The sequence below is a fragment of the Myotis daubentonii genome, chromosome 15 (assembly GCF_963259705.1).
Source record: "Myotis daubentonii chromosome 15, mMyoDau2.1, whole genome shotgun sequence".
In the NCBI taxonomy this organism is placed as follows: Eukaryota; Metazoa; Chordata; class Mammalia; order Chiroptera; family Vespertilionidae; genus Myotis; species Myotis daubentonii.
In genome coordinates, this window is record NC_081854.1 from 25,893,330 (window position 1) to 25,904,864 (window position 11,535).

At 52.4% G+C, this 11,535-nt stretch overlaps 1 protein-coding gene across 4 annotated transcripts; it reads right to left on the reverse strand.

Annotated features, from left to right (window-relative positions):
• Nucleotides 1-14: 14 nt before the first annotated feature.
• On the reverse strand, nt 15-8,821 carry KIRREL2 (kirre like nephrin family adhesion molecule 2). Of its 4 annotated transcripts, XM_059666766.1 has the most exons (16): nt 8,400-8,821; nt 8,010-8,159; nt 7,092-7,241; nt 6,768-6,928; nt 5,977-6,127; nt 5,605-5,710; nt 5,338-5,486; nt 4,499-4,626; nt 4,276-4,408; nt 3,904-4,004; nt 3,527-3,746; nt 3,012-3,116; nt 2,508-2,611; nt 2,179-2,244; nt 900-938; nt 15-630 (listed from the first exon to the last, which is right to left on the reverse strand). In XM_059666766.1, the coding sequence occupies exons 1-16, from the start codon at nt 8,449-8,451 to the stop codon at nt 559-561; spliced, it is 1,887 nt and encodes a 628-aa protein (XP_059522749.1). In that variant the 5' UTR covers nt 8,452-8,821; the 3' UTR covers nt 15-558. The 4 variants fall into 4 exon arrangements, with proteins under 4 accessions (XP_059522749.1, XP_059522747.1, XP_059522746.1 ...); XM_059666764.1 differs by having other exon boundaries at nt 15-938; nt 2,508-2,572; nt 8,400-8,754; XM_059666763.1 differs by having other exon boundaries at nt 15-938; nt 8,400-8,752.
• Nucleotides 8,822-11,535: the final 2,714 nt, after the last annotated feature.

Genomic DNA, 11,535 nt, shown 5'->3' on the forward strand with positions numbered 1-11,535 from the left:
TTTAAAAATATATCTTTATTGATTTCAGAGAGGAAGAAAGAGAGAGAGATAGAAACATCAATAATGAGAGAGAATCATTGATAGGCTGCCTCCTGCACATCCACTACTGGGGATCAAGCCTGCAACCCGGGCATGTGCCCTTGACCGAAACTGAACCTGGGACCCTTTAGTCTTCAGACTGACACTCTATCCACTGAGCCAAACCAGCTAGGGCTCCATCTTAATCTCCCTATGTTATCTTTCTTCTCAATGCAAGTGCTCATCTTGAAATATCTTTCTTCAGCGTCTGTAAACAACTTCTACATCTGCCTCTAACTCCCATCACCCCATCTCTATTCCTCTGTGAAGGGACCATTTGACATCTTGAATCTCTTTTATACAGGGGAATAGGTGGACATAGTGGCCATCTTGCTCCCACTTAGGGCATCCCCTTTGGCTGAGCAAATTGTCCATCAATAACCTAGGCAATAGTAATGATCTATCACTCTCCTCAATGTTTAGTTTTGGAGGAGTGGGTTCGCTAACTTGCTTTGGTTCTTTAGAAATCAGGACAATCTGTTATGGCAAGTTGAAGATCCCAGCACTTTTGAGTTGGAGAGATGCTACACATGCGTTTGGAGACGACAGTGGCTGGGTGTGGGGAAGGAAGCATATGGGAAGGGGGGAGTCCTGGGGTCCATATCTGGGGGCCCAAAGGATGTGGGTTTGATGTAGCTGGTAAAAGCTCGAGAATGGGGTGTGGTGAGATAACCTGCCTGGGCTCTATACAGTTTGCAGGGGGGAGGCATGCCTAGGTGTGAGTTGAAGTCATAGAAAGGAGGGGTACCCAGAGGTCCAATGGGGGGAGAGGGTGGCAGGAAGAGGCCATCTCCAGGGGTTTTGCCAAGGCTCAGGCTCACACTGACTCCTTGGACCTTGTAGTAACCGTTGGTTGGGTCCTGAGGAGACAAATGAGATTTGTGAGTATGTGAAGGTATAGGGGAGTGAGGACCACTGATGGAGATTGAGTCAGACCTAGTGAGAGGCAAAAGATAGAAACAGGAGCAGGCAGAGACAGAGAGACAGATGTATAGACTGGTAGGAAGACAAAGTAAGACAAACACAGTGACAAGAGAGAAAGGAACAGAAAGAGATGGGCAGAAAGAGACAGTGACAGAAGGATATAGGCCTGCTGAGGGATGGTGGTGTGTAAGGAGGTGCAGAGGGAGCAAGAGAGAGAGAGATTGAGACCAAGATATTTATTCACACATCTGCCCAACAGCCCCATGGCTTTGATTTTGTGTCATGTCCTGTGCAGCTGCTGGATGGACCTGGCCCTGTCCTCATGGAGATACTAGGCCAAAGGAGAAGTGACAGATAACCAGACAGAGCCCAAAGGAGTCAGCACTGTACTGGGGGAAGTAAGGCAGAGTGGCTGGGACTGTGATGATGGGACTTTATGGAGAAGCACAGGCAAGATGATTGGGGTTGTGATGGGGGAACCTTCAGCACAGAGATCAGGCTGTGATGGAGAAGCCTAGATCAGAGTGGTCCTGGCTGTGAGAGGTGAAACATGAACAGAATGATCAGAGCTGGGAGGGGAGGAAGGAAAGAAGGAAGGAAGGAAGGAAGGAAGGAAGGAAGGAAGGAAGGAAGGAAGGAAGGAAGGAAAGAAGGGAAAGTCTTGTAGAACCAGAAATGTATGAATTGAGACTAGAGGAATTGAAAGAGAGAATTAGGTAGGTATGGGAAGGAAGTTAGGAGGGGTTTAGGCCAAGAAAATAGTGGAATAGCATGTGCTAGGTACAGAGGAGAAAGAAAAGGGATCCTAAAGGTGGGGCAAGTCTGGGGAGATGTGAGGCAAGTGTGGAACCTGGTAAGTGAAAGGGGCCTAAGGAGGCAACAAAGGTGAGGCAACCAGGAGGCCTGAAACATGAGTATGATAGGGAAAGCACAGACAGAGGGAACCCTGATCTGGAGCTAAAGATGGAGTGCAAGGCTAGGACACATATGTGGGCAGAGATAGCAGATAGCAAACGGAGAATGTGGAGGTGGGTGAGACAGCCCAGGAGGCATGAGAAAGAGGACAGAGGGGGCTAGATCCCTGCTCTGTGGGCAACAGAATAAAAAAGGAAGGGACAGAAGTAGTGAAAGAGTTGGAGACACAGAGAAGGGAGTCCTTTCTCTTCCAACATTCACCTTAGTCTCCAGAGCCCCCTCTTCATCCAGAACCAGGTCACTGCTGTCCATGTGCATGATGGGGCCCTGGAGTAGGGTGCTTAGTGAGAGGGAGTGGCCACAGGATCCTCCTACCCCAGCCGGGGTCTAGGCTCAGGAAAACAATGGGCCCTGGGGACATATTGAATCTAGAGAATAACTTGGTCAGGGGCATATTTGAACCTGAGGGACATTTGGATCTGGGGTCAATGTTGGGACGAGGGCTCAATTTGAGTTTAGGAGACCAGTTAGGACTAGGTTACAATTTGGGTCTAGAGGTACAATTAGGTCTGGGGACCCTGGCTTCCTACCTGGTCCTCACTGCTGCCTGTCTCCTCTTCCTCAGGGCCCCGCAAACTGGAACCATGGCTGCTGCCTGGAATGCGAACCCGGTTCTTTTGCTTGGAGAAAGAGGCTGAGGCCAAGGACAGTGGGTGAGGGTGGGAGGACGGAGGCAGAGATAAGCAATGGGGTAGAGTCACAGTTTGTGGAGACCAATGAGCAGGAAGAGAGAGGACTGGGAGGATTAGGTTAGAAACCACTGAGAGCCCTGGTCTGGGAGGGCAAGTAGTAATTGACCTTGAGGAAGTGGAGTTAGGGCTTTAGGAAGGAACCAGGGCCTGAATTTCCACCAGGGGCTAGAGAGGCAGCACTGGGGCCAGGTCCCAAGGCCAGGCTTTTAGGATTCTGTATTTGAGGACCTGTCAGTGAGCAGGGCAAGTGTGTGTGTGTGTGTGTGTGTGTGTGTTTGGCGGGAGCGGGGGGGGGGGGTGCGGGGGGGTTTGAGGGGGTTGGAGTAGAGCTCGGGTACTAACCCTTGCCTTGGCACCAGCAGCAGAGGGCCACCCCAGTGATGACTATAATGAGAGTCGTGGCCAAGGAGGCCACCCCAGCCACAATCCGCATAGTAGGCAGCACATCTGCAAGGAGAAGAGGGGAGGTCTGAGGAGGAACTGGGGAACAGGACTAGGGCTTGGGTTGGGGTCTCTGGGTTCAGAAGTCGCTAGATTTGGAGATACCCAAGATTTATAATACCCTGGGGTTAAGGGCTTATGAAATTGGGATTTCACAAGTAAACTCCCTGGCTTTAGGGAGTCTTAGAATTTGAGGGATTTTAACTTTGGAGATTCCCATTTTGGGGGCACCAGAATGTGAGGGGTGTCTCCATTTAGGATTCTGTATTTGAGGTCATTTATTTTGGGAGTGTCTCAGGATTCAAGGGACTTATAGTTTTGAGGCTCTCAAGGTTTAGGGGTCTTTGCATTTGGAGGTCCTCGGTTTGTGAATTGTAGCCTTTGGGGGTTGGAGGTCTTCAGGCTTCAGGTCTCACCTCTACGGCCCAGGCTGATCCAGGTATCTCCCTCACCCAACCGGTTCCGAGCACTGCAGTTGAAGCCCCGGCTAAAATCAGACTCCTGTGTTCCCGAAATGTGTAGCACAGAGATCAGGCCTGGACCCTGTCCAACTCGGCCCTCCGGGGCTGGGAACGTCTCCACCAGGAACCGACCCCGGGAACCCTTCTCCAGGAAGCCCTCATCCCAAGACCAGACCTTGGGACACAAAAGGAGATCAGAGGAGACTGGGGAGGAGGGAGGGAAACAGCCAGGGTGTTGGGAGAGTCAGAGGTAGTCATGCAGTTGTGGGAGTCTGGCTGGGTAGTCAGGGATCATAGCTCGGTGAGTCATGAAAGCAAGGGCATTTCCTTACCACGGCTTCTGGGGCGGGGGAGGCGAAGACTAGACACTGGAGGCGGGCAGGGCCCCTCAGAAAGGCAGTCGATGAATGCAGGGCGGTCACTACTGGGGGAGCTTGTTTGGAGATTGTGGTTCAATCAGAGGAGAGGCCCGACCCTCCCAACCAAAGTCTGTTTCGATAAGGCCAGGCCAGGCCAGGCACTCCTCACTAACCCCAGCCAACCAGGCCACGCCCCTCAACAAACTCCAAGCCCGGCGGAGACTCGCCTTCACCACATCCCAATGGGACCCCAGGCCCCGCCTCTATCGAGCTGTCACTCTGGAGGCCACACCCACTTCGTCCGCTCTGCCCAACCCAGTCCTTTAGGAAGCACCGTTTTCTCACCGTTCACAGTCAGCCTAGCCTCTGCAGCGCCGCCCCCCAGGCCGGAGAGCCCCGCCTCGGCCCTGCACACATAGTCGCCTGCATCCTCTGGCCCCACCGAGGGAAGACGCAGCGTGGGCCCGTAGCCCAGCACCTGGGATATGAAGGGGCGTCAGGGGCAGAACCTTGGGAGGAAGCTCCGTCCACTGCCTGCCTCCAGTACTAGCCCCAGACACAGCCTTACCTGTGCACCCCCATGGCGGGTCCAGGTCACCCGTGGGAGCGGGTTCCCGTGCCAGGCACAGCTAAAGGAAGCTTCTTCCCCCTGGTCTACAGACATAGGCTCAGGCTTTGCCTGTAGAATCGGCCCGACTAGAGGAAAGATAAGGTCACATGACCGGGAGGGCTGCAACTTCTGACCTGGGGTCAGCCCCTCAGATTTGGCAACCTCGCCAGCCCTGCGTGGCTCAGTGTTTGAGCATGGACCTACGGACTAGGTCACAGTTCGATTCCAGGTCAGAGCACATGCCCGGGTTGCGGGCTCGATCCCAGTGGGGGGCATGCAGGAGGCAGCCAATTGATGAGTATCTCTCATCATTAATGGTTCTATCTGTCTCTCTCTCACTCTCCCTCTCTGAAGTCAATTAAAATATATTTAAAGAAAAAAGAATTCTTATGAAAAGAAAAGAAAGAAAGAAAGAAAGAAAGAAAGAAAGAAAGAAAGAAAGAAAGAAAGAAAGAAAGAAAGAAAGAAAAAGGAAGGAAGAAAGGAAGGAAGGAAGAAAGAAAAAAAAAGAAAGGGAGGAAGGAAGAAAGAAAGAAAGAAATGGCAACCTCAAGGGCGCAAGTATAGGCCCCTGGTCCACAACCCTGCTTACATGCCCTGCCCCCGCCCTGCCCCTGCCCCTGCTCCAATTTGGCATTGACCCAGCACAGTCAAACTCTGCCTACATTTTATGTCCCCCCCACCCACCTTCCACAGCCCATCGCAGCCATGCCCCACTCAATCCTCCACCCCCCACCCCACCTGCCCATTTCAGCAGGTCCCACTTTGCCCACATCCGTGGTCCTGCCCTGGCTCACACTGTACATCCAGTGCGGTGCTGCGGTTGGCAATACCCACGGCGTTGCTGACTTCGCAGGACACTGGGGCAGTTAGGAATGAGGCATCGGCCACCACTTCCAACATTGGTCCTCGGGCCCCCAGCACTGGGGAGCCCCCTTTTGCCCACCTGTGGAGGTAGTGGAATTGTTAGTATTGTCTCTGCTCCCCAGGCTCACCTACTCATGTCCCAGCTCCACCCCTTTCCAACCTAGTGCTTTGGGCTTGGGAGAGGTGATCATCCTCACCGATAGCCAGTCACAGGAGGCTGGGCCCTGGCCTGGCATAGGAAAGTGACCTTCTCTCCCTCCTGCACAGTCTGTGGTTCTGCAGACAGAGTCACCACTGGGGGGTCTGTGGAGGTGGGCCAATAATCAGCAATGGTCAAGGACCTCCATTGATGACCTAGGAGTCCAGCTCCCAACCCCTCCACCCCAGTGGTGTGGATCTCCAGTTCCCTCTTCCCTTTGAGCTAGGAGTCCAGGCAGGCCTCCAGTTCTGTATTCCTTCAGGAACTACAGATCCACAGCTCCCTCCTTCCTCATACCCTGGAGTCCAGGTCCCAGGCCCCCATTTCACCAAGGACTCCAGTCTCAGGGACCAGCATCCAATGCACTTACACTGCAGGCTCAGTGTGATAGCTGTGTCCTTTCCCGCAGGCAGGGCCTGGCTTCGGGCCCGGCAAACCAAGGTGGCTCCATCATCATGGCTGGAAGGGGTAAAGGATAAGATGCTCTCCACGGACTCAATGGTCCCTTTCTTCAGCAGGGTCTGGAGGTTATGAATAATAATAATGATTTTATCTACCCCTAATACAGTGCTTACTATGTGTCAGGCTCTCTTCTAAGCACTTAGAAGAAGTATTGCTTTATTTAATCCTCACAATTACCCTATGACAGTGATGGCGAACCTTTTGAGCTCGGCGTGTCAGCATTTTGAAAAACCCTAACTTAACTCTGGTGCCGTGTCACATATAGAAATTTTTTGATATTTGCAACCATAGTAAAACAAAGATTTATATTTTTGATATTTATTTTACATATTTAAATGCCATTTAACAAAGAAAAATCAACCAAAAAAATGAGTTCTCATGTCACCTCTGACACGCGTGTCATAGGTTCGCCATCACTGCCCTATGAGGTACATACTACTATTATCCTCATTGTACAGATAAGAAAACTGAGGGACAGAAGAGGTTAAGTTAGTTACTTACTCAAGATCAATCAACTAAGGAGTGACTGAGCCAGGTAGTCCAGACCTAGAGTCCTCACCCTTAATCATACACCAAGGGTCCCAACCCTTTAACCCCTGCCCTCCCATGCCCTTTTCTTCTCTGGATGAGCCTGTAGTCTTAGTGAACACCCACATTTCCCTGAATAAACAAGGGCTGGCACAGAGACTTGCATCTGACCTGATAGGAGGTAGCCCCATCCAGCTGGACCTCATCTCGAAACCACAGCAGCTCAGGGGTGGGGCGGGCATCCCCACGGCTCCGACAGGTCAGATTTGCAGGAACCCCAGCAACCAGAGACACAGAGGGGCTGCCCAGCACCTGAGGGGCTTCTGGGGGCACTGTGGATGGATCTGGGGTCAGAGCTGGATTCTGGGCCCAGAGACCCTGATCTTCCCAGCTCTATTTGATCACTCCTCTGTGCTCCCTGGACTCTGATAGTCCCAGCTAGGACTGGCTATCCCTCTGGGCAACCCTGGGGAGATGAGTGGGCTGGACCCTCACCCAGCACATGCAGCTGGGCTGGTCGAGAGCGGAGGCCTGCCTGTGTAGCCTGACACTCATATGCTGCTTGATCCTCTAGTTCCACAGGCCTAATGTGAAGGTCGTGCTGGCCTCTGGCTGCATCCCCTGATATCCAGTACCTGGACCACCCTGGAATCAAGAAAGAGGCAGTCACACCACTGTTCTGAGTTCCTGTTCCCATCCCAAAGTGGGTGCTGAGATAAGGAGACACTAACCCTCTCCCAGTCCAGAGTCACTTCAAACTTTGGGGGTGATAAATTCAGAGAGAAAAAAGTCAGAAAACAATTGCCATAAAAGGCAGATTAGATGCTACCCCTGGGGTAAAGAGGGAGGGAGTTATGATAGGGGAAAGGAATAAGAAGGGCTCTGGACCTGAGTAATGGTTACGTGAGTGTCTACTTTATAGTTACTTGGCAAATCTTCTACTTATGTTTTATATGCTTTTCTGTATTTATGTAATATTTTACAATAAAAATTAAAATCTTCAAACCCTATGGATCATCCCCAAAGTATAAACTGAAAGTTCAAGACAGCCCTGGCTGGCGTGGTTAGAGTGTCAGACCGAAAGGTCACAGGTTCAACTCCTGGTCAAGGGCATGTACCTGGGTTGCAGGTTTGATCCCCCACCCAAGCAGGGGCCCATTCCAGGGACAACCAATTGATGTTTCTCTCTCTTTCCCCCTCTCTGTCTCCATTCCACTCTCTAAAAATCAATGAAAAAGTATCCTCGGGTGACTATCAACAACAACAAAATTCTTTAGGGCACCCAAATGTTTACCTGAGCCCATTAATTTTCCAAACTTGAAAATGTCAAAATAGATACTTCAGTTACAGCCTAAGCCCAGCATCTCCTGGAGTTGATGCCAGCCCCTCCCTGAGTACTGAGAACAGCCTCACCTGGCAGGTCCCTCTCACCCCCTAGAGCCAGCCCATCCTTAGTCCACTGGACCACTCCTGTGTATGTGCCCAGGACACAGGGCAGCCGGGCCTCGTCCCCTAGCAGGACCACCAGGTCCTCCGGCTGTTGCAGGAAGTGGGGTGACAGGCCTAGGAGAATGGAGAAGAAGGGAGCAGAGTTGAGTATAGCATGTTCAAGAGTTCTCTCATTCAGAACCCGGGAGTTCAGTCCCCAAACCCTTCTTCCCGCAGACCCAGAAGCCCAGGCTCCCAGACTTCTGCTCCCTCAGATCCAAGAGTCCCAGCTCTCAGCCCCATTCACTCCAGTAAAAGCGGGAGCTGGCAAGCAACCCTCCCCATATTTACCGCCTCCCCCGCCCTTCGAGGTACCTGCACGCCCTCTGAGGCAGAATAAGAGGACGAGGAGGGCGGGGACCAGCATACTGAGTGTGTCCCCTCCAAGATGCAGCAGACTTGCTGTAGCACTGCCTTCCTTGCCAACTGCTTCCTGGACAGCACACCTCCCACCACTCAAGCCTGGAACCTTCTTCGAGCCCGACTCTTCATTCACCCCAGGCGAGGCGCACCCTTGTCCCTGTCCTGGAGTTTCCCAAATCTGCTCAGCCGCTGGCTCCGACGCTCTGAAACGCAGGCGAATCCCGCTCGCTGCATCTCTGAGACCCCGGCTGGGCCTGATCTCATTCGCCTAGGCACCGGCGCGCCCCGCCCTCTTTCCATTAAGAAACTCCGTGACCGAAAGACCGAGGAGTAGGGCTTTCCTCTTGGGCGGGCGCCCCACCCCCATTGGGATCTGGGAGCCGGAACACCTGGATCGAAGGAGGGGGTTTCGGCTGGGTTGGACACCTGCACCCTGCCGGGGTTGCAGGAGCACGGGGGTGAGGAGAAGTGAGGGGAGGGAGTGGAAGAAAGTTGCTCAGCCCAGGTCCTGGAGGGACCGCGCTGAGTGGAAATCGAGCTATAAATGGGAACCCCTGGGGCATCGCTAGTTTCTGCGCCCTGAGGAGGCGGGGCTCGGGGCTCCTCTGAGCCTACAGGTCAGGAAGAGGGCTCCAGTGTGGCTGGGGAGGAGGGGGGACAGCTGGAACCCCCGAGAAGAGGGGGCTTCTGCTCTCCCCGCCTCAAACCCCCTCTTCAAAATAACCCTTTGCCTGCCTAGTCACTGCCGCAAACCACAGCACGTCTTAAGATCTAGGAATCCAGGCTCACAAACCCTCCTTTCCCAAGACCCCGCAGTCCGGGCTCAGCCCTTCGCCCCACTCAGCTGTGGTTGCCGGGCGACAGCAGGGAGGCGGCGGTGCTGGCAGGGAGGCTGGGAACCTCGCAGCTTGTCCTGACGGCTGCATGCAGCCCAGCTGGGGTGTTCTCACGCTGCACGCAGGCGAGTGCGCTGCGCAGCTACGCGGCAGGTGGGTGGGACCCCCAGTCGGCTGAGGGGCGTTTGTGGGCTTGGGACCTGGGTCTGACGTTCCTGAGCCTGTTGGGACTGGGGGTCCATACTCAGGTTGTGTATTGTTCCTGAGCTCAGAATATTGAGTTTTTCCCCAAGTAGCGGGGACTTGGACTTCCAGGATTCTAAGACTGGCTGTCAGACCTCTGTTGACTGAGAAGTTGGGAACTCAAACAGGTCCTCTGCCTGCAGCAGGGCGCAGTTGGGAGAGGATGACAGGGGTCAGAAAATCTGGTCTTAAGTCTTAGAGTCAGTGGATTTAAGCACCTATCTCTCTCCTACTCCCTACACAAGCCCAGGGGGAGGATTTGAAAATGAATAGACAGTGAACATCTACCCTAAATTCTGTGGTGGGGGTGGGGGGGGTGGGGGGGCGGGGAAGGACTTATCTCTTGGGAATGTGGGGAGAAGGGGCTTCAGGCCTGAACTCCTGAGTCCTGGATCCTTGGGACCCAGGCTTGTGAATCCTGGTGGCCCAGACTTTGGGTCGGGGGGCCTGAACTCCTGGCTTCTGTTTTGGGGATCCAGCACCTGGATTTTATTTTATTTTTTAAAAATATATTTTATTGATTTTTTACAGAGAGGAAGGGAGAGGGATAGAGAGTTAGAAACATCGATGAGAGAGAAACATCAATCAGCTGCCTCCTGCACACTCCCCACTGGGGATATGCCGGCAACCAAGGTACATGCCCTTGACCAGAATCGAACCTGGGACCTCTCAGTCCGCAGGCCGTCGCTCCATCCACTGAGCCAAACCGGTCAGGGCACAGCACCTGGATTTTAAAACAGGATGAGCTTGGGGCCAGCATTCCTGAGGCTTGGGGAAAAGTCAGGCAGTAAGGCTGTTTTTCTAGACACCTGATATCACTTCCCTTCCTGGCTCTCTGGGGCTGCAGGCATGGAAAGATGAGGAGCCTGAGGTCCCAGGAGCATGCAGAGAAGGAAAACAGTCAAAGTAGAGTGTGGAAGGTTTGTGCTAATTAAAGGCCCCAGCAACTGACAGCTCTACACCCTGGCCTCGATGGACACCATCTGGTGAGGAGCCCTGTGACAGAACCTCCTGCTCTGCACCCAGCCCATTCCCTAGGGGGTGTGGGCAGTTGGGAGAGAAAATGTGGGAGTGCAAGGATTTAACATGGGAGGGAAGAAGAAAGACTAGAGGCAGCATCAAGGATGGAACTGTAGGGGCTCAGCCCAGATGCCTCATTTTGTTCCTGGAGGAGGATCATATAGGGGGTCGTGGCGGGGGTCCCAATTGTTGCAGGAGATAAGCAGACAGAAGAAGCTTATCCTATGTGTATGAGCACACTGGGGTGGGCAGGGCCAACCAACCAACATACGGTTATAAAATTCAAAGATGTGGCAATCAGGAGAAACAAATAAAACAAACAGGTGTAGTCATAGGATGACTGAGAACAAATATTTATTGAGCTCCTGGTGTGTGTGAGAGAGTATGGGGTTGGGGGTGGGGGGAGATAGAGATGAGAACAGAGACAGAAAAGTAGAGACACATAGAGGTATATATATATATATATATATATATGGAGAGAGAGAGAGAGAGAGAGAGAGAGAGAGAGAGAGAGAGAGAGAGAGAGAGACATAGTTAAAGGTTGACTGAGATTAACCACCTAATGGAGAGAGAGGAGAATAGAGAAAGACATGGAGACAAAAGAAACTCAGATAGAGAAAGATAGAAAGATAAATCAAGCCCTGACCAGTGTGGTTCAGTTGGTTATATATTGGGCTGTGCACCAATATTGTCCTGTTGCTGGTTCAATTCCTAGTCAAAGCACATGCACAGGTTGTGGGCTCAATTTCTAACAGGGGCTGTGCAGGAGGCAGTCAATCTGATGTTTCACTCTCACATTGATGTTTCTCTCTAAAAAAAATCAATAAAAATAGAAAGATAAATCAAGATGGATAGATGGAGAGAGACAGATACAGAAGAGACAGGGAAAGACAGGGAAGTTACATGAACTAGATAGAATTCACAAGGCCCTTGCCATAGGGTACCTAGCTGGGCTCAGTGCTGACAGCTCTATACCCTGGCACAGTTAG

What these genes read in the sequence shown, in the direction of transcription:
- KIRREL2 (XM_059666763.1), bottom strand. Translation starts at nt 8,451, where the DNA reads ATGCTGGTCCCCGCCCTCCTCGTCCTCTTATTCTGCCTCAGAGGGCGT. An exon ending in CACCGCACTGGATGTACAGT is followed by an intron (nt 4,627 to 5,337) that starts GTGAGCCAGGGC and finishes TCTTTCCTCTAG; the next exon opens with TCGGGCCGATTCTACAGGCA. An exon ending in CAGGCAGCAGTGAGGACCAG is followed by an intron (nt 2,245 to 2,507) that starts GTAGGAAGCCAG and finishes ACCCTACTCCAG; the next exon opens with GGCCCCATCATGCACATGGA.